This window comes from Lissotriton vulgaris, chromosome 6 (genome assembly GCF_964263255.1).
Source record: "Lissotriton vulgaris chromosome 6, aLisVul1.2, whole genome shotgun sequence".
Lineage (NCBI taxonomy): Eukaryota > Metazoa > Chordata > Amphibia > Caudata > Salamandridae > Lissotriton > Lissotriton vulgaris.
Window position 1 is genome coordinate 1,252,490,763 of NC_141694.1, and position 23,466 is coordinate 1,252,514,228.

Consider the following 23,466-nt stretch of genomic DNA (forward strand, 5'->3'; position numbering starts at 1 on the left):
TGCAATGCACTTGCAGTTTGCAGTACATTGGGAGCACTAAGCTCCAGGTGTTCAATCGTATCCTGCAGCATCTGCAGGCGATTGTTAATTCGGACTCCAACTATCCTGTGGCGTGTCATTTCAAACAGGTTCATCAAAATAATCTCAATGATTTGAGTTATTTTGTTATTGATGCAGTTCCTTTCTCCAAAAGGGGTGGTGATAGGGAAAGGAAATTAAGACAATTGGAGAGCAACTACATCTTACTCCTTGACACAAAGATTACCAATGGTCTTAATACTGGGGAGGATTTACATAACTTTTTATAACCTCTTTTATGTATTTATAATCTTTTTATCTATAGGGTTATACTAGTTTTTGTAAATCCGTTAAGGCGACAGGCTTGTCCCGTTAACTTTATACTGTACTAAATATTATCTGAGACACATTTATCTTTTGATCCATTTTTCTTATGCTGATATTAACATATCTATGAATTTTGAGCCACCTTTTGACTGAATGAATTTTATCTGTATTCTTTTATGCCTTGTTTTTAGTCGTGCTTTTAACTGGTTTTACTGGTTTCTCCGGTTTTACTGGTTTTAGGCTTGATGGAGATGAGGTATGGGAATCGGGTGGCATTTGTTTTAGTATAAGGTTAGCTTATTTAATAATTGTTATTGTTAATTGTTGAGTACCTGCTGGACTTAACATGCTTCTTCATTATATTTTGATCCTGTTATGTTGCATGTTCCATCTGACATTCCTTAATATGTGATTTGTTTGTGGTTGATATCTATAAAATGTATTTGGCACTTTACACAATTCTCTCTTAGCTGCTAACTGAAAAATGAATTAAGAAAAAATGTCCGTTTTTTCACCTTTTGCACTTTTTTGCATTTTGCACTTAAATATATTCAACGTCTGCTGCTCATTTGCATATATGTTTCATATGTATTTTAGTTTGATGCAATCTATTATGAATTTAATATGGAAGGCATTTTGCACTTTTGCACATATTAATACTGTTTTCTGTTCTTTCTTTTCCACTATCATCAAGTATTGGTAGAGATTTGCTTGTTAGTGCAGTGACATTTTGGCCTTGGATTTGATATTGTATGGGCACTTGCCCATTATTAGTCTATTACCACCATTCTCTGTATTTTAGCTACATATATTTTACAGCTATTCACAAAATGGTAATAATATTGTTTTACACTTTGTAGATTTACCATTTGTAAAGAATAATGTTTTGGTGGTTTTATTCTGTCTGAGTTGCTTTGTACAAACAAAGTGTATGCCAAATGTGTTGAATTGCACTTTTATGCCGATCTTACCTGCAGTAAGTAAGTAAGTAAGTAACTTTAGCTTTATTCGATTTTTAGGTATAAAATCATAAAAGCACATTGCAAAATATATACACAATTACATTTCGAATCATTTCAATTCATTTCAAATCATATCACGGTAGATAACATTATAACATTAAAACTTTTAAGAAAAGTCAGGTAGCGAATCAATAATATGTCCAGTCAGGGTCTATGTATTAAAAGCCCCTCAACCCGGAGCTGTATTGGCCCGACCAAAAGTTAGTCTCTTCGATGGTCTTGTATGGGGGTGTAGTGATTCTCTAGGATAAAAATCAGATAGACCCCAGGTGTGTATATGTCCGTCTCCTATCTGTGGTTTCCAAGATTGGAGGTAAGGGACAACATTGCTATTGATGAACTTTATCAGCACCAGATCACCGGATCTCTCTTTTCGAAGCAGACCTAACCATCCCACCCTTCTAACACATTGTATTCTACCATCAATGTAAGGGGGTAGGGGTCTATTCTTTGTTAGCCAAAATAGTGCCTTATTTCTCAGCTCCTGTTCACTTTCAGTTTTTCCCTTTGAGAGTTCCGGCACCCCAGACAGGACACCCACGAACGGAGCAGCCTCCGGTGGTAGATGAATGTGATTTGTTTTCCTTTGCATGTTCCGTATCTTGGGGAGTGGCCCTTTAGGTGGTATTGTTACATTATTCAGCCCTGTTGTGAAGGAACAGCTGGGTATTGTTTTTATTTTGATGGGAACTTTCTCGCTGGATTGAGTTGGCATACCTGGGGTTGCCCGTTGGAGTTGGAAGACACTACTTTGTGGAGTTGTTAAAGGCTTTACAGTATCACGTGAAGACTGTAATAGATTGGAGGCTGCCAAGTTGTTTAGGGGGAGCGAGTTTATCTTGATCTTTTCCTCTATTGCCGTGATCCTATCCCCAAGATCGTTCATTCTTTCTATTAACGGATGTAATGCGGCATTAATCATAGTTTGTATCTGGGCCAAGAGTGTTGGTGTAATTGAGGGTACAAGCAATTTATTCTCCTTAGCATGGGTGCCTGTATGTTTGTCCACTGATCGATTCCTTTCGCCAGAGAGGTCCTGGAAAAACATTATAGGGTTCGTGTTACCTGATTCAGGTGGGCAGAGAGAAGTACCCAAGCGGTTTCCATAGGGTGGGGATAATGAACTGGGATGGGGGCTTGTGATGACTGTAGGACAAAAGGAGGCATTAGTGTGCTCTGATGTCGACTTAACGGCCGCATATTTGGATTGGCATAAGCTATTAAGTTCCTCCAGGAATGATAAGTTTGGTGATGCGACGGCAGACTGAGAGGAAATGATGTCACTATAGGAACAGTCGGTGAACAATCGGTCTCGTGCTATTCTTACGGGTTGTTGGACAGTAGACGGTGTTGTCTTTATTAGGTATTGAACCATCGTCCCCTTGGCCAGGTCCCTAGACGCAGTAGGAATTTTCGGGGCCCCCTTACAAGACATGTTGTGAGTAGCAGCAGGCGCCTGCAGGGACTTGAAAGACTTTGCACAAAATGTCTTACCTATAATAAATGCACGGCCAGGGGAGGTGGCCCGTCCCGGCCCCCTCTGGCCTATGATGGCCTTAGATGGTCCCGCCTTTGTCCCGCGCCTCCGGGCGCTCCGCTGACGTCACCCGACCGCCGGGGGACCGGGGGGATGTAGTCCCTTGCCCTCGCGGCGGTCGGGTTGCTGGGCCAAAAGAGGTTGCCGCCGTTCCCCTCACGGCACAGGATCGTGTGGCAGTCTGGCAGTCAGGTCCTCCCCACAGGTGGCAGCTTCCCCCCGCAGCGCTCACCAGCAGCGCTCGGCTCTCCCGCCTTTGTCCCGCGCCCCGCTGACGTCACCCGACCGCCGGGGCACCTGTAGGATGTAGTCCCTTGCCCTCGCGGCGGTCGGGTTGCTGGGCCAAAAGAGTTTGCCGCCGTTCCCCTCACGGCACAGGATCGTGTGGCAGTCTGGCAGTCAGGTCCTCCCCACAGGTGGCAGCTTCCCCCCGCAGCGCTCCTGCAGTATGTTTTTTATGTCTATGACTAAGTAGGTGGAGCATTGCATGAGAACGAAACAGAATTTAAACTTGTGGTTTTTTTTGGGCATGTCATGTGATCAAGACCGGGTTTCCCCGGTCGAAACGCGTTATGCTGCTGTCCTCGAAGGAATAAAGCACTTTATTGCACCTTTATCGTCTTGTGGTCCGTATCTGATTTTTGCGCATCCAGCACGACTTCAGGACTGTGGTGTTCTTATATATATATATATATATAGAGGTAACGCTCCAAATGGTGTGACGAGCACCGTCCGGAGAGTAACAGACACTTTCATATGCTGGTTGCTGGTGCAATGCAAAGTTCTTTATTCTTTAATCAGGGCAATTCATAAAGACCGTTTCGGCGATCCCAGTCGCATTGCTCACATAAACGCCATTGTGCTCTACAACAAGTATTTAAAACCCACCCAGAAGGTCATGTGATGGGCTGACACCCAACTAATAGTGAACATAGAAGAAATCCTATTTTTAGTTCACTATAGGGCACTGGCAACACAAATAGCATAGCAAGTTGTATTGGTAGCAGCAGCAATAAGGTAAATGACAGTGCAAATACTCTCCTCATGTAACCCAATTCATTATAATCTAAAGAATATATTATTAATATAAAATATATAATTACAGTATAAATACTCAAAATCATAACAATGAATTACAATATACATACAGAGATGACCAATACCCAATATAACACTGCCACAGGATGAAATATTTACATTTGACATCTTGGTCATAAGTATACACTCCATACATTTGCTAAACAAACTTTGCCCTACCTACGGTTAATGGCCCAAAGAAAGTGAATAAAGTGCGAAGTGCTGAAGAATTACAAAAACCCAAACTGGGCTAAAAAAATGGCTGTGCTAATAGATGTTCCTAGAGAGAAAGCAGCAAGTTATTTCACTCATAGCATTGTGAATTGATATGTTATTCAAACAGAAAAAAATTGGGTAATCATTATAATACTACTGGATTCTATGAATTCCCACCTGGAGAGCCCCCCAAGCTAATGATCCCAGGAAACCCCTCTTGTAAGAAATGGAGATAGGCAAACAAAGCCAAGATGTTACCCAATTTGTAATTACGCAATGGTAATGGGAATCAAAAAACAGTCAAACCGGGACACTGTAAAAGTCTGTGCAAAATACACCAATTAAAATGCATAAAACCATCTACCCATAAAAATATAAATAAATGGAAAAATGCCTAAAAATCGGTCGTACAGCAGAGACTAAATCCAAGAAACATGAAAATATGCCACACTATGGGCCCATATTAAAAACGAAGGAGTATAGTAAATGGAAAGGCAATACAGCAAGGCTAATATGTTAAAAAGACTGGTTTGTCCATGAATGATAAATTTCAGGTTGTAGTGTAAATCATCGCAAATACTGAGCCCCCTGGGACATTTGGTATGGAGCTCAATAATGTATTTTGTCTCTAACTGTCTCAAAATTCTTTCCCTGTTCCCCCCTTGCTGTTCAGTGCGACACTATACTATCACAAAATACTGGAGCACACTAAGATTATTATTGTGCTCCAGTTTGATGTGTCTCGCTACTGGGTAAGTCGGGTCAGAGTTGACAGTTTCCCTCAAATATTGCAAAATACGTGCGTGAACCTGAAGTTTAGTACTCCCTACGTATCGAAGTCCGCATACACACTGAAGGACATACACTGCGTATTCAGTGCGACAAGTGAAATGCCGCACTGGTGGTGGTGGTGTATGAAGAGGTATTGACCCCAAACTTACACGCCCGACACGTGCTACACTTAAAGAAGCCTTTTTTTGGGGGAAAGCCAACTGCTTTTGATGGAAAGTTCCAGACTAGTTTTCACTAAAACGCTGCGCATAGAGTGTCCTTTGAGGTAGATAAAATTTGGTTTACTGGGGAGTATTTGCTGGAGACTAAGTCAGTAAGGACTATGGGCCATTTCGTGTTAATAATTTTCTTGATGGTGTTGGATTGTCTACTATATGTGGATTTTTGCGCATCCAGCCCGACTTCAGGACTGTGGTGTTCATATATATATATAGTGATCAAGGGAGCTTGACTCCCGAAACACGTTGATGTGAACTTTACGCAAATAAAGAAGCCTTAATGCCAAAACCTTCTCATGAGTGCCGGATGATTTCCTTCTTTTCAAAGAGCGGATATCCTATTGTGGAATATATATATAAATATATATATATATATATATATATATATATATATATATATATATATATATGTATTATTGGTTTGTTTCCTTTTCCTAATAGCAGCTTGCATGGTGCTGCATTTTCTTCTATTTGTCTCATCATGTTTCATTGCCTAATATGCTGTTTGGGCTTGGATCTGCCCCTTGGCTCTCTCGTGATCATGTGCTCAGGGATCCTTAAAATGGATTCTATACTGCTGCATTTCGTGAACTTTGTATGGCCCTTTGTGGATCGAAGAGCTGCCCTTATATTGTTGGACTTCTTTGCCACCTTCACTGTTGTTTCCCAAAAAGTTTTTAGTGAGTGTTTTCACTTGATCCATATAGAAGCCCACACTCTGCAGTGTTTTGCCATTAGTCTTGTAAGACTAAAGGCGAACAGTAACCAAGCCCTACTACTGCTCTAGGCTCAAGAAATTGAATTGTGGAATGCTCACTGCCTTCCTCGAGCTTAACACTTTTTAACATTATATCACCTCTTTTCTACAATTGATATGCTTTGGATTTTTCTTTTTCACCTATGCAGGCGACACAAGGCAGAATCATACACTTGAAGTTTCAATCTTCTGAAATTCAAACTTGCTTCCAAAAGTATTATTTGACAGTTTCCGACTGGATGTGCCACAACACTATCGAGCTCCATTCTAACAGAACCATAGTCCTTATTGTTAACCTGTGGTCTGATTCCTGGTGGCAAATCAGATTGAGCATGCCCCTGCTTCACCTTCTTTGGTGTTGGTGTGCAACCGTGGGCTCATTATGAATCCGGCACACTCTTTGACGTGTCAGATGGGTAAATTAATGTGCTTCTTCTGACTGAATAATTCATCCACTGAGATATCAGTGGTTTTGGGCTTCTCCAACAAAACTAAACTTAAATTCCATTCCTTCAACTCCCCTGATCAGGAGGACACCAGGACCGAGAGGCACTGGGTCAGTTGCATAGAATGAGAGAAAGAAAGAGAGAAAAGAGAGAGAGAGAAGAGAAGAGACAGGGAGAGAGAGAGAGAGAGCGACATGTTTCACTGCCATGGGCGTTCTCTCCTGTCTTCTAATAGAGAATTGTTTACATCAAAGCTTTGGGGAAATTGTATACATCTTTCTTGTCTCACAATACCTTAAGATAACATCTTGTAGTATCTCACAACTGTCACCCCCTGGTACCCCAGCCTATCAAAATGTCTAGTGCAACCCCCGTGTTTCTCAGCCCTCTGCAGACAGGAGTTGAAGAAATACAAAAAAGAAAGAAACGAAGGCTATGCATCTAAGTTCCCCTATCTGGAATGATAATCTCCATATCCATCAGACTTCCCCAACCCTGCTCTAATTTAGGAAAGAACTGAAGACAGTCCTCTTTAAAGAACACTACATTGCGATGGAGAAATAGTGTATGCTCGCTATCATTAAACAACCACCCCTCCAGTCGCACACTGACGGTCACTTCGACTTTGGTCCTGTACAGTGCTGTGCTGACTCCCGATAAGGTTCGTGCTGTACAAATACCACACCAATGTATACTTAGATGTATGGTAGCTAGTCTAGCATGAAAAGGGATTCCTCTTTTCCCCCACAGAAAAGCATGTATTGTTTTGAATCAGAATCAAACATGCTTTTATGTGTTTTGTTGTGTTCTTTTTGTACAGTATTTGAAGGTGGTGAAGTTGTGAGATGGTGGCAGGGAAGGGTTCCTAGTGCACATACCCTATTTCTCCCACTTTGTTGAGTCAGCATCCTTCGCCTTGCCGGTCAATGTTGATAGTTAAAGGCAAGCATCAAGATGGCAGGCCATATGTACTCACTTGTTTTGCTGGAAGCTAATTTCTTATTTTCCATACCATTTTATGTTCTTACATTTTGCTTGTCACGGTGATAAAACCGAGGTACTGATTGTGGGAAAGGCTCCCTCTTTCTGGACGTCTGCTTGGTGGCCTCATACACTTGGGCCTCTCCCTGTACCCAGTGATCAAGTGAGGAACCTTGGGGTATGGATAGACTCCAGGATCTCATTTGATTATCATACCAGCCGTGTCTGTTTTTGCATCTTGCGGGGCCTAAGAAAGATCTTGGATTTACTCCCTATAACAGCTAGGAAATCATTGGTCCATGCTCTGGTAACTTCCAGACTGGACTATGGTAATGCCCTTTATTTGGGGGCCAACGTGAGATGCCTACAAAGGATGCAGCGGATTCAAAATGCTGCCGCCCGGCTGGTTTTGAGGCTACCCATGAGAGCTCCCTCACTCAATAATTTGGAGACGTTACACTGGCTTCCAGTCACGAAGCGGGTACAGTTTAAAGCCTTATGCGTCAGCCACCGGATTATTCAGGGGAAAGGCCCTCCCTTTCTTCTTAATCTTTTAACGCCCCACATCCCGACTCGGCAATTAAGATCCAGCGGGTCGGGCCTTGTTCAGGTGCCCAAAGTTAAAAGAGCCAGAATGGGGGGGCGCTTATTCCGGTTTTTGGCTGCCCGATTGTGGAATGGACTGCCCCCTAAGCTGCGGCTGGGAGCCTCGGAAATGGTATTCTGTAAAGAATTAAAAACCTACCTTTTCCCTAGAGGCTGCCTTTAAAGTTTGAGTATGTGGGGCGGGTCGCCTTGGGATGTATGTGAGTCGACACACTAGCGCGGGGACACACTGTTGATGTAACCAGGCACTTTAGAAGCTCAGTTTACTTACTTACTTACTTACTTACTTCTTGTAGCAGTGCATCAATCGTGTGTTTTGCACTACAACCTGTGTCTTCTCAAGGGTGTGGACTTTTTCTCAAAATGCACAACGCAGTTTTGTCTTGGCATAAGACGCCATGCTCCTGGGAAGCCTCAATTCACAAAAGTGTCTCACTACTACTGATTACCTTCAGTACAGAGGAAAGGCAAGGTTCAGTTGGTGTTGCAGTAAAAGCCGTTGGATTTTCCATCCTTGCGGCCCCTTCTTCAGTACCCTGAAATTTAAGGTGGTAGGGGCCTTTAACTCCTGCAGTGCCAGGGGCATGTGAGGAGAGTTACTTCGGGATGCTTGATCTGCAGATGGTAGGGAAAAGTGTGTAAGCTAAACATACTTAAAGGTGTATTCACAAACTACATTTTGTAATACGTTTAGTAGTATTACAATACTACTGCTCACATACTCAAAGGTGCTGTTCACAAACCTATGCGTGAAGGCCTATGCCTTCTCCTCTCCTATGTTTTCTGTGCAGAGATCTTCGCCCGACTGCAGAAATCTACGCACATGTACGCCTACATTTTAGCATTAAATGTGGGTAGAACAGGGGTGAGTGGCTGGAAAATTTAGGATATTTGCAAATAAATGGGAGGACGAAGAAGGGGTTAAGTGGGGACTAGTGAGGGGTTTATGGAAGCACTTGCACTCACAAAAGAGAGAGCCCCTTACTAATCACAAACTCCACTTTTAAGGTAAAAAAGGACCGACCTCATTAGTACATTTACTCCAGCTGAGACCATGAGCAAGTCCAGCACCACCCATAAACACTTGGGCACTTAAAAATGAAACCCTATTGAAAATGTTAAAATTCCTTACTTTTTTAAACTTCTGAGATATATTTATACATTTATTTTGATGTTAAAAACATTCAATATTAATTATAGGTAAATATTTTATTATAAAATATTTTAAGAAAATTTTGTCTAATTAAAATTAAATATAACTGATTTTAAAAAAATTAACGTTCATTTCAATGTAATCTATTCATATATTTTAATAACTTTGAATACATAATAAATATAACAAAATTACTCGGCGTGTTTTTGAATACATCTTTTAAAAATAATTCTAATTTAATATGCTTCAAATAAATATTTAATTTAAACTTTAGTTAATAGTGCTGTAGCTTTTTAAAGCATTATATTACATTCAAAATACATATATAAAATAATTTTACATAAACGTTTCATATGAAAATATTTTTTGGATAACTTAAACCTTTACAAGTTTCCCTATACTTTACCATAGGAAGCACTCTGCCCCCATTGTAATGGGCCTCAGCCAAGCGTGCAGAACATACAATGATTGCTATAAAGTCACTAATAATAGCAATTTTATGGTTGTATATGATGTTTTTACTGACTCTGACCCCTATTTCAGGGGGTGGAGACATGTAAGTTTACAATTTGCAGTAAGTTTACACTCTGAAATGCTGAATATTTTAAAGTACTACAGTTACTACACAGTGTAAGATTATTGTTACACATGTAAATCTACTCATGGGTAAAGTTACCGTTGGGTACTTTGGGGTGCCGCATCGTAGCTGAGTCATGCACTTTGAATAGAACTGTGCCCCGGACGTTGTTGGGCGTGTGACATCTGCGAGAGTGAGAAGGGCGCTGGGCGCTCGGAGTACGGACCTGAACACTGGAGGGACTGCATGTCCCAGGAGTCCGTTGGCTGACCACACACCTGCTTCCCTGAGCAACTCCCACCAACTCTTGCTGCTACTTAACGACTCCCTGCACACGCTACCGCGTGTGCCGCAAAGTAGCTGAGTCGTGCACTGTGAATAGAACTGTGCCCTGGACGTTGTTGGGCGTGTGACATCTGCGCGAGTTAGGAGGGCGCTGGGCGCTCGTAGTACGGACCTGAACACTGGAGGGACTGCATGTCCCAGGAGTCCGTTGGCTGACCACACACCTGCTCCCTGAGCAACGCCCACCAACTCTTGCTGCTACTTAACGACTCCCTGCACCCGCTACCGCGTGTGCCGCATCGTAGCTGAGTCGTGCACTTTGAATAGAACTGTGCCCTGGACGTTATTGGGCGTGTGACATCTGCGCGAGTGAGGAGGGCGCTGGGCGCTCGGAGTACTTACCTGAACACTGGAGGGACTACATGTCCCAGGAGTCCGTTGGCTGCTACTTAACTAACTACAACAACCGCTGCGCTGGAGCGTCCCGGGAGAAGCCCGGGACAAGGGCGGGCCGTCCAAGGCAGGAGGGGGCAGGGCCGGGCCCCTCTTCTAAAGCCGTCCATCAAGTAAGACATTTACCCTCAATTTGACTCGATATAAATTTACTTGCGGTTTTTATTGTTGGTCAGAGATTTTAAAGGGTGTAAGTGGCTGCTAAATCAGGGAAAGGAAGGAACGGTATCCCGGGGCCCACAAGCGGGTCTGTTACTGGCACACAGGATATGTTTATAAAGTGGGCGACATCAGTTCTGGAGAAAGAAATTGCAATCACAGAACGCCGCTTGTCATTAGAACCCTTATATAATAGGCGTTCATCACTGGGCCCAATAACATTGCCAGTTACACCTGAGGACTCAGTCCCACAAATTCATCATGATTCTAACTCTCCATCATTATTGTGCGGGACTATTAGTGAATATAGCCCTACGTTAGAGATTGATGAATCAACTCAGTCTGACACAGGAATGGGATTAATACCGCTGACACAATTAAACTCTGGTCAAATTGGAAAAGTAAATTTAAGATCAGGTTCACATGTAAAAACTCAGGTGACACCCCAGGGCCAAAACTGTAAGAGGAAAAATGGAGGCATCCACCAGAATGGTAGAGCATCTAAACAAATTAAAACAACGAAAAAATTAGGAAAGCCGGTTACACGGCCCCAGTCATTATTTTCCCCCACACTCCAAAATCCTACTACCCCTATATTAATTTCCTCAATATCCACACCACAGCAGGTTTTAGAGTCTTTGCACCCAGACCCTGTGGCTTTTATAGGCCAAATTGAACATTTGGTAAAGTCCCTTATTTTACCCCTATTAGAAAGAATTAAAAATCTGACTGAAAAAATAGGGTGTCTGGAAAAAACAGCACTGGCTAACTGTGACTTACTGAGTAAATTAGACGCTAACTTCCATAACAGTACCGACGTAACAAATGGTGTGGGGAAACCCACTATGACCAATTTTCCTGTAGAACTGAGCAGTTCGACTAATACCGTAACAGGGATACATAAAGGGCCTGCTATAGATAAGGAACTTTTGGGGCATTATGCCCAACCCCTAATTAAAACAGGAACAAAGGAAATTGAAAGCTTGGCATTAAAAGATACTATCACGGGGGCGGAATACGGTAAAAATAGTTACCAAGATGATGGTAGGGTCCCTAGTAACAAAAATAAGATCATACATCTTAGTATTGACCTGCCTCCGCAATCAGTACCATATACTGTGGTTCTGAGCAGAGTGCCTGAGTTGAATAACGACCGAAGGGAAACCTACTCAGATCTAAAAAACAAAGTTACTTTTTGGCTTAATACTAATAGACCTCTTCCACCCCATCTACATGCTGAAATTTTGCATGTTAGGAGAGTAGCCTGGGTGGGCCATAAACCTAAAGATCTACCAGGCGATTGTATATTGGTCAACTTTAGGGACAGACAGGCTGTGAGGTTTATCTGCAACTGGAGTGATGGCAGAGTTAATCATGGAATACAAACCCTAGATCTAAATTATTTCTATCTGCCCACATATACAACCCAAATAAAAACAAATCAATGGCATCAACGGGGCTTTCCCGATAGAGATGGTGATAGATTTAATATCCCTATGTTTAACCGCTACGAAACATTGCAGGGTTTGGATGAAGTTGATTGACTTAAAAACAAGATATGCCCTGTAGACTCGGGCCAAATTGTTGAAAGCGCCACCCAGAAGCAAATGTGTATGATAGAAGGTGTAATTGAGACCCAGATAAATATTGTGCCTAATACAGATGATATTAACGGGGAAAAAGAGGGAAGGCAGCAGGAGCAAATGGAAGAGTTAAATGTTGTGACGGACCTAGGGCTAAAATCTATTACAATTTCGTCTGGTGGCGAAATTCCTAGGGCCAGCTGGTCCTTTATGTACTGGAATATTGCAGGCCTAAAATCAAAATTGGGGAACGATGACTGGGTTAAACTAGTACATATGTATGATTTTGTTAGCCTGCAAGAAACATGGTCGACTGTACCACTTCATGTGAGTGGTTTTAAAACTTTTTTTTCCCCAGCCATTGACTCTGTACATGGACGGGCAAAGGGGGGTTTAATCACATATGTGTCCAATTTGTTTCATTGCTTGAAAAATGAGTTTCTTTTTAATAATTTGTATTATCACATAATCAAGATTACTATAGTAAAGTGTTCACATTGATTCTGGTAAATTTTTATAATAATATTCCTCCAGAGCTGATGGAAGACATTCTTATAAACTTATGTAGAGATATAAAATCGACGCTATGCGGGAGATATAAGGATGTCTGTGTAATCTGGGGCAGGGATTTGAACTGTTTTATATGTCAAAGTGGTGAGAGAGGAACCTGCGGCATAATGCTGGATAATGATGACAGTTCAAGCCATTTTGAACATACTAAGTGTGGGGATCTTCTTAATGACATCATTTTTGGATGTGATATGGGTTTTGTGAACAAGCTGGTTAGACCTGATAACCCTTTTGAACCCACTTTTAATGGCAGAGGGGCAAACTCAACTATCGATTTCATATTGATGACGACCAGACACGGGAGAAAGATTCAAGCTTTTAATGTTTTGGATATCCCGTTAAGTGATAATTTCCCACTGAGCTTAGAATTCCAAGGGAAAATAAAGGACCGTCACAAAAGCGATATCTTAAACCCATGTGTGGATAATATTGCCATGGTTAGGAAAAATGGGTATGCTCTAAAATGGACCAGTGTGATTCCTGCGGATTTCCTTTATAGATTGATAAGGACTTGTGAGTCTCAATTCCACGCCTGTACAAATGAGAATATTAATGATTCTGATTTTATTAAAACATTTTAATAAAATGCACTAAGGCTTACACTAAGTTAAAAAATGCTCTAAAAGCACATGATAAGGACCGCACTTTGATAAAAGCCCTTAGAATGGATTATAAGAAGGCTTTGAAAAACAGAAAGAATGCACTAAAAAAGGAAGCGTGGGAATCATTGTGCGAGGTATCCTTAAACAAAGATTCAGCAGCTTTTTGGCAAGTGGTAAATGCATTGCCAATTAATGAGAATGCTCCCGCCAGGATAGAAATAGCGATTACTGACAGGGAATGGGTGAACCATTACGCAGATTTGTATTCCGCGATGAACTCTGAGGGTGATTCCCCGGTAACCGATAACAACATGGACGACCCCTATCGTTCTTTGGTCACCCTTAACCCACCCATTTCTGTAACAAAGGTAACCGCAAGTATAAATGCTAGTAGGGCAGGGAAAGCACCCTTACCCGACGGGATTCCAGCAGATTTATACAAATATAATACTGACCTGTGGGCCCCGCTTCTGGCACAGCTTTTTAACATTACTTCACACTTAGGCCTTCTATCGTCTTTGTGTGAGTCTATAATAGTGCCGATATACAAGAAAGGCGATAGATCTACCTATCACTGCTATCGTCCAATATCGCTTTTGGACTCCACAATTAAGATTTTGGGCCGCGTGATATTAAACAGACTACAGACATGGGCGGAAGGAAATGCAATCATCACCGACCTCCAGTATGGTTTTAGAAAGGGATTGAGTACGATTGATCAGTGTCTTAACCTATATGCCCTTATTGAAAAATATACTAAAGTTAAGGATGGTTGTATGTTTTTAACCATCGTCGACCTGACGTCAGCATTTGACTGTGTCACTCACTGTAAATTATGAAGGGTCTTTGATAATTTAGGAGTTGACAAGGTATTAGTACAATTTCTTAGGGAACTTTATTTGGGGGCAAGAGCAAGAGTCAGGTATGGGAAAAATGGGGAATGTAGTGAAACTTTTGGAATGTTTAGGGGGGTACGACAAGGTTGTGTCCTTGCCCCCTTCCTCTTCGCACTATATATCAATGGCGTTTTGAGAAAATTACTACAGAAGTGCAAGGACATGCCAATGGTGGGCAAAAGAGCAATCCCAGCGTTATTATACGCAGACGATGCTGTCCTTATGGCAAGAACGCCAATGGCCATGCAGACCATAGTCACCTCCTTTACTGATTTTATGACCAAATTGGACTTAAGGATAAATTGTGCTAAGACTTTTAGCATGTATTGTGGCCATGGGACAGCTAGAAAAAGAAGGACAATCTTTGTCTCCTCAAGCCCAGTTGACAGTACCTTAACTTTCCCGTACCTAGGCGTGTTATTTGACCATACCGGTCGATGGAATAATGCAATCAAAACAAGAAGGTTATTATTTAGTAAATCAATAACGGCATTAAAAAATTGTAGTAAACGAATGGGTAGAAGACCTATTGGGGAGATGCTTACAGTATACAGAGCGACCTGCGTAGCAACTGTTACATATGGTGCTGGACTGTGGGGCCATGCTAACCTGAGAACATTACAGGTGATAGAAAATTATTTTTTGAAGTACCATTTATCTGTCCCAAAAAGCGTATCTACATATGCTTGCCATACTGAACTTGGAGAACCATATTTAGAAGACACAATAAAGGTCATTCCAGTTCTGCTATGGCATAGGGCTTGGACAACAGAAGAATGTAAATTAAATCGCTCCATCCTGAATGACGTGATGAGATTAGACAATGGCAGTAGGTTTGGTTGGTTGACCTATGTTAGGAATTTTCTCACTGACCTAGGACTGGAAAATTATGTCACTGAACCTATGTCGATGTGCGACATTTCTAGAACAGACCTCAAGGAAAAATGTATGAGTCATCTAGAAAAGTGCAGAATAACTAACGAGATGGTGAAGCAAACGGTGGTTGCCCATCAGTTGACGATAATTACAACAAAGATACAGCCATACCTAAAGTTACAAATGAGCGATCAAGAGAGATTTTTTCTAACTCATTTTAAATTAAGCCTAATATTCAGGTCACTTAGCTTCCCCAATATGAACGACTGGACAAAAATGTTACCTAAATGCCCATGTGATGAAATTTCTGATCAATCAGACATCCATATCCTATTATTTTGCAAATTTTATTCGATCCCCAGACGAAGATGGATTATTCCTTTGTTAAAGACTATGGAAATGAATCGTTGTCGTCCTGCTTTTTTGGCTGTTCAAAGTTTGGATAATATTTTAACTGTTGTATCAATTTCAACGTTTTTTTAAGAATGTTTTTAGATCAAGAAAGTCTATTATATTCTGATTGGTGATGAAATTTTTGTGCTGTATGATGAGTTTCTGTAAACTGAGATTTTTTTTAAGTGTACTTTTATGGTTGTTCTATTTTAATAACCGAATAAAGATTTGATGATGATGAATAGCCCCCTTAGTGTCCACCCTTAATTGTTCGATAAGAGTTTACACATCACCTTCATAGCATTTGAGCAGGTCCCCACTCAGGACACCATAGCAGCCCCACTTCCATGACATGAGTCTGAATAGTGGACCAGTGCGACTTGCAGCTCTTCGCTATATTTTCCTGCCACACATGTAGATTGGCAAAAGTATTCTTTAAATCCTCCTACTCTGTCACGTCTGTTCCAGATTGATTCTCCACATTCTTTCTCTTCACTGTCATCCTTTTTGATATGAACCATTTTATTCTCCGCGACCTTCAGCTACTCCCCAATAACGTGTGTGTCTCTGCTTCACAGACACATTCGTCATCTCCTTAACCTCTTGAAAAGAATTAGATAAGAAAAACACAAAGGCCAAAGTTTGTCTAAAAGAAAGGTGCCTCATGCAGTGTATAGCCAGCACAGGTACAAAGGCACACAGACATGAGAGCACTGCCTTACTCTGTTACAATCCACGCTCAGTCGGAAATGTAACAATGATTTCTTTTTTTTTCTTTTTTTTTAGTCCTCATTTATCTTCAAATATGCTTTAAATTCAAGGATGGAAATTTTCCGCCCAACACAGATAGCCAAATATTTGGGGGGTTTCCGGTCACTCCATATGGAGAGAAGGGATACCATAGATCTCCGTAAAACCACCCCATCGGCTTCATTATGGTGGGTCCAACCCCAATCTTGATTCTTAAAAGGAAGTGCTCCAGTGTCTTCCCCAACCAATGGGGTCTGTTATTGGATATTTTTTAATCATTGGACCACACAGTACGAAAAGTAAACTATATCCGTGTCCCGCATAGTGACCAAAATATATGTGTAGGGAAAACAATTAGTCTGAATATCAACAAAGTTTCAATCAACCCGACCCAAATTTGTTTTAATCTAAACCAAAGAGCTCCTCTCCACCCACGTATCCCAGATTTCCCAAAATTTGTTTTTTTTCAACTTTGTACCAGATTGTTCCAGATTTGATACCCTCTGAATGGAGTGTAACCACTCATCTTCTGTAAGTGGGCATGCTAAAATCCATTTGATACTCAGTTCTCTTCGAGCAAGAAGTATCAGAGTAAAGAAAAATGCTCTATGTTTTTTTGTTAAAAAACCACTGATTAAATCCCTCGGAAGTATCCCAAATATTATAGCCACCGTTATGAATTTTATTTCAAACCCCATAACATTTGAAAGTGTATTACCGGGCTACTCCAGAACATGTGCACCTCGTTCGCTTTATCTTCTCCACATTTTGGATACTTCTTAAACTCTTGACTTCCCATTTTCGATCATTTCTGGGGTGTCCAGTAGGCTTTGTGTACTGTGAGGGTGCAGCATTTACATAAGACCATTAAAAAGACATTGATACTTGCCCAATTTTTTCGAGGTCTTCATCCGGCAGGTCCTTCTTTCAGATCTCATTGAATGAGGCCTGCATATCTTCTCCATTTTGGGCTAATAACCAGTACCACTCTGATACACTTTTGGCTTTGTTTTGTAAGAACAGATTTTCAACGCCAGTCCCGAATTCCCTTTTAACTCTATACCTTCAGATCTTTCCCAACTGCTCAACTGATAATATTTAAACTTTGAGACTGAGTTCTCACAAACCGCCCAAAAATGGGGCCAGGAAATCAATTCCACTTCGACAATCAATTGCCCCCAAGTAGTGATGTCACTGGTGCAAAGGGGAATTGCAAGGGCATCTTCCAAGCACATTCCTGGTGAATCCCAGACGGGCGCTACCTCGTTGTAATAAGGTATCTTTAGAAGGCTTCTAACCTGAACCTCAAAGCTTCATAGCTGAGACCAGTATCTTTAATTTAACCTTCTTAAAATATTTTGGGCGTCCAAATTTTAAAAGAAAACATTCCGCTTGTTGAGAGAACTCTGTTGTTAGAGCCTTATATAGTGGAGAGAATTTGCTTTCCAATAATAATTGTCGAAAATCTTTTAAGTGGAAAACGCAGAAATATAAAAATAAGTCGGGTGTTGCTATGCCTCCATAAGCTGTTTTCTTTCTAAGTTTCTTTAGGGAAATTCTAGGATTTTTGTTTCCCCAGATCAAACTTGAAAAAAGCCCCTGCACCTTTTTAAACCACATTTTTGGAAAATCTAAGGGAATAGAATTAAATAAGAACGTATACTTTGGCAGAATTAACATTTTCAATAAGCTTGATTTACCTAATAATGAAAGTGAGAGCCCCCCATGTTTGTAATTGTGTTTTTTTGTAACTTTTTCAAAATTACCCATAGCTATTTTATCGATGTTTTTGACTATTTGGATGCCAAGATATCTAATCTCCTTCTTTATATATGTGCTCCTAAAATTGATATTCCATTTCATTAGTTCGGTTTTTTGTTGGTTAATAATGTACCCGGAAACTTTTCCAAAACTGTCTAATTTTGCCCATATCTCTGGAAGCGATCTTTCTAGATTGCTGTTGTTGTTGTAGTACTTTATTCGATAGCAAGGTATCATAAAAGTAAATACATCATAAATTGAATTAAAATACGATTACATCATAAAAAAGGATAAAAGTTGCTAAAGAAGTGTTCAGTTATACGTTTTGTTTAAAAAGGAGGTTTTTCTAAAAATTCAAAGTTAGTAAAAAGGACAAGAGTCCAAATGAGTATGTCACAGCAGAAAAAGGTGCTAGAAGTAAAGTGCTAATTCAAACAGTTTAACAGAATTTAAACGTCTACCCAGTACTCAATCGCACCAGCTTGGATCGTGTTTGCCATGCACTCCCCAGAAATTTTGCAACTCCAGCAATTATCATCATGGAGGAAGTGTCCGTTATCAGGATGCGAAGGGCCACTGAGCACTGCCGTGTCCCCAGTTCTCTACACACTGGGCTTAGCCATCTTTTCCTTGCCCCCTTGTATGCCCTACAGGCAAACAGGAAGTGCCCAAGCGTTTCAGTGGGATTAGGGCACCCCGGACATCCCATTTGGTGATGTTTAAAGTTTTTCCACCTGCTGGTAAAAATATTCTGGGGTAAGGTGCCATGCCTCAATTTAAGGAACAAGGATCTGTCTCTTGGTGAGGTAATAAAATCAAGTAATGGCTTCAGCCTCGGCATAGGCTTGTGTAATAGAAATTGGTCGGTTAAAGCACCCCACTTTGGGTTTAACGAGTCCCTTTCTTGGATCCTCTCCCAGTACAACTTTTTAACAGTGTCTTTCGGCGGGGGCTGCTGTGATAGCCATTCTTCTTTAAGTCCCATGTTAAGCACCAAGTCCCTTAAATTTTTCAGCCACTGAATCACCCCAAAGCCATCCAACTCAATAAGTTCGTCAAGGACTGCAGCGTAGTGGCTGAGATCCAGCGTCCTTCTTAGGCGGACCCAAAATAATAAAGGTCGGAGACCGACAATGTCTTTGATTGAGCAGCGTCCTAAGTCATGGAGTAACGGTTTAATAGGGGTGGAGACCGGGAGACCCACTAGCTCTCTCATAAATTTGTGCTCAGCTGTGGCTAGATCAGTAACTCTTTTAGACCCCCAAAGTTCGGACACATAGGTTGCAGCAGACAGCGCCTTGCCCTCGTACACTGCTAGGACAGGGCTAATGGGTTTGCTGGATGTCAAACGGTGGTCTCTGGCAATTGCTCCTGTCACCCTTTTAAAGTTAAGCAGCATCTTGGCAATATGAGCATCCCAGTTCATCTTGCGATTTATTCTAACCCCAAGGTAATCAAATGCATCAACCTCCTCCAATAAAGTACCATCCAATGCAATGTGGATTTTCTTCAATTTTTTATTTCTAGACAAAACCATCAATTTGGTTTTGGTGGTGGTAATTGTAAGGCCACGATCTTTACAAAAGCCACTGAACCTGTCTAGAAGTTTCTGGAGACCAGAGGGGGTTTTAGACATGAGGAGAGTGTCATCAGCAAAGAGGAGGGTAGGTGTTTTTTTCCCCAGCCAGGATGGGAGCATCCGCTGGGTCCTCCCTCAAATGGTCTGCCACCCCATTTATAAAGAGGGAGAACAAAGTCGGAGCCATCACACACCCCTGGCGGACCCCCCTCTGGGCGGGTATTCTCTCTGTCAGCTGTCCTTCATTCCCCCATCTGATTCTCGCATATGTACCATCATGCAATCTTTTGATTAAGTCCAGGAGGTAACGTGGAATGCCCATTTCATGCAGTACCTGCCACAATTGACCCGGGGGACCAAGTCAAATGCGGTTTTGAGGTCAATGAAGGCCAGGTATAACGACCCTTTGCCAATAGAAACGGTCTTCCAATAGGTCGCTGTGAATCTAAATACTTGGTCCATTGTACCTATTTTTTGTCTAAAACCCGCTTGTAAGTGTGTTAAAATGTCCCCCTCTTCAAGCCAGACCCCCATTCTGGAGATAAGAACCCTGCCAACCACCTTTTGGATGACATCAATTAGACTTATTGGTCTGTAGTTGGCAGGGTCCTCTTTCGCCCCCTTCTTATGAATTGCGACCACCTCAGCTCCCTTCCATGAATCTGGGACTGGGTAGCCCTTTAACAATAAATTCATCAAATGGAGGATAAGGTTGGCCCATAGTGTGGAGTCATGAAGAATTAGATCGCCTGGCAGCCCATCTGGGCCTGCGGCCTTCCCACGGGTTCTGCTTTTGATGGCTAACTGGACTTCAGAGAGTATGAAATAATCAGCGGGTTCCGGTGGCATGTGCACTGTCTCGGGGTCTGGGGGAATGATCGGTGGTTGCTCTAACCTTACCTCGCTGGAATAAAGATTTGAAAAAAGCATAAACCATTGTTGTTCGGTTATGGTATTAGGGATGGGATCTGAGCCCCTTCTAGTTAATTGGTTTATTAAGGCCCAAAAAGTAGTAGAATCTTTTAGGTAAGCCGCCTTTTTTAATTCCTGCCAATGATCCTCCTCCCAAGCCCGTTTGGCAGATTCTTTAGATTTTTTATATTCATATGTGGCCAGCCTTACAGCTACATGATCTTTTTTCTGTAAGGCTGAGGAAATGGCATTCCTTCGGTCTCTACATTCTTTAGTGAACCATGGATTACCTTTTTTAGGTACACGTTTTATCCCTTCCTTGGAGCCCCTAATTTTAAAGTGGGAACCTATGTTTTCTATAAATTCCTTATAGGATTTTCTAAGGTCTACACTGATTGTTGGATCAAGCACGGAGTTAAGGTGGGAAAATTCTACCACCTTTGAAGCCACTTTAAGTCCTATACCGGCCAATGTATCCTCTTGACATGCTACTTTATTCCATTTGAGATTTCGATTACAATTAGTAGGGATCACTGCTTTTGAGGTTAAGTGAATATTTATAGTGTTTCCACTGGTTTCCCATCTAATGTCTGCACAAAGGGGATTGTGATCACTAGCTGGCATCTGCTTGACCTTCATGTCAACGACATATCCCCATGAGTTTACATCTAGAATAATGTAGTCAATACGTGAAGGCCCATTCAATCTAGATTGCTGTTGTAGATTATATGGTCATCTGCATATAACCCATTTTTTTTCTCCCATCCATTACACCAGAAGGGGATAATGTTCTGGCAGGCTCTCAATATGCACTCTAAAGGTTCGATATAAATGTTAAAAAGTAAAGGGGGCAGGGGACACCCCTGTCGTGTACCCCTTCCTATTTGTATTGACCTAGTTAATTTCCCATCGATCAGGATTTTAGCGGTGGGATTTTTATAAATGGCTTTGATTGCTGACAAAAGATTTTCACCTAAGTCAAGATGTTGAATTATTTTAAACAAAAAAGACCATTTGACCCGATCAAAAGCTAATGTAACAGTGATGAAGGGTATATGCCTGAATATCATTCTCCGGGGATGCTTAAAACACATATAAATTAGGACATTCCTGGTTCTTTGTTCAGAAATAAATATTCTTGAAATACGTCTCTTAAATTATTTTATTTCTCAGTTCTGCGCATCACAATTTTGGTTAACAAATATATGTAATGACGAAAATGTCTGACATGATTGGTGTTTCATAAATGAAGATTAGTGAATTTAATGGCAGACTTGAGCCTAACAACTTAATGTTTTGTGGTTTTAAAGTATTTCTTATATGGTGATTGCTCAATTGTTACATTTTGTGACTGTTTAAGGTGTCAACAAATCATCCATGAACGCTGGCGAACGGCATCATTCCAGTAACTGGGAGCGAACATACGACTTTGGTGAACTTGGGACAAGTTTCAGCCAGAAGTCAGATTATTTTAATCATCCTGTTATCCATCCTGGCAGGAATGAATACGCCTTTACCGACAGCAGGTTCAATCAAGGATCAAACATTGTTAGTCCCCAAGGAGTCCTCAGAGCACAAAGAACATGTGCAAGGCCTGAAGATGGGAAGAATTTCAACAGTTCTGCAGCCACTATTCCTCAAGACGAAATAGACCCTGCATTGAAAATTTGTATGTGTAGGCAGTGCGGAAAATTTTTCAATCAGTCAGCAAGCTTGGAGGAGCAAAAAAATACATGCTGTGAATGTGAGCATGCTCTATGCCAGTCAGCCTACCTCCCCAAAGATGCAGTGGAAGATATGGATGGTAAAACCCACACATGTAATCAATGCGGGAAGAGTTTCAGAAAGTCACAGGCTCTAATGAGACATCAACGAATACATACAGGGGAGAGGCCATACACATGCAATGAATGTGGAAAGACTTTCCGAGAGTCACATGCCCTGGTGATTCATCAGCGACTACACACTGGAGAGAAACCATATTCTTGTGATAAATGTGGGAAGACTTTCAGGCAGGTATCACACTGTATAAAACATCAGCGAATGCACACCGGCGAGAAACCCTATATTTGTCATGTCTGTGAGAGAAGGTTCATTGACTCATCAACCCTGAAGCGACATCAACAAATACATACCAGAGAGAACATGTGAAGAGTCAATAAAAATAAAAAGAACTTTGACAGTTTACCAAGATTGATCCCTAATTGATAAACGTATGTTACTTCCAGTCTAATAAACTGTGAGTGTAAAAAGGGTGTATCTGTGACTGAGAGGCAGCAACATTCTTTCAAATAATGATTATGTGCCTGTAGAAAACAACTGCAGGCGTTTTCCAAAGGTCTGTGGTTCAATGAAATCTGAAGGAAAACCACTGGTATTATCCCATTTTTATGGTGCAATATAGCATTTTATACCCATATAGGTTTATTTATTTATTTATTTAAAGGTCTCCTAAGGTGCAGACTTAGCCCTGGGAAAATGTGCCAGAGAGTGCTGTACATACACTACATTCATAAATATAAGTAGAACTGTTTCCACTCTGGGAAAGAGGTACTAGAGATCTATATTGAAAATAAATTGAAATACTGAAGTACTGGGGTGATAATTAGAATGATATGTACACAAGCAAAAACGGATACATTGATATCAGGTTGCCACAAATATTTTACAACAGCCTAAGTGGTAGATCATTGATTACCATTGGCTTGCTTCTTATTCGTCAGCTTCTGTAAGCGTCCTCTTTGAGTGTTTTTCCTTCACCTGGAGCATTAACACATTACTTATGTCCTTTCACTGCATGTTTTTTCAGGAACTTTTTTTCTTTATGTTTATGCACTCTGTGAGAGCCTGGGTTTTTCACCTGTTCTTTCATGTGCTTCACCCCCCTCTGTGCCCCTACTCTAATTCCATCCGTTGTATA

The 23,466-nt window shown here is 41.2% G+C and overlaps 1 protein-coding gene across 2 annotated transcripts in view; it reads left to right on the plus strand.

The window, feature by feature from the left end:
- Positions 1-23,136, plus strand: part of LOC147708709 (uncharacterized) — a 198,015-nt gene extending 174,879 nt beyond the window's left edge. For both annotated transcript variants that reach the window (XM_086927363.1, XM_086927364.1), the window contains one exon: positions 21,907-23,136. In XM_086927363.1, coding sequence (XP_086783489.1) covers positions 21,907-22,697 — 791 coding nt within the window. In that variant the 3' untranslated portion in view covers positions 22,698-23,136. The remainder of the gene's footprint in view (positions 1-21,906) is intronic.
- Positions 23,137-23,466: the final 330 nt, after the last annotated feature.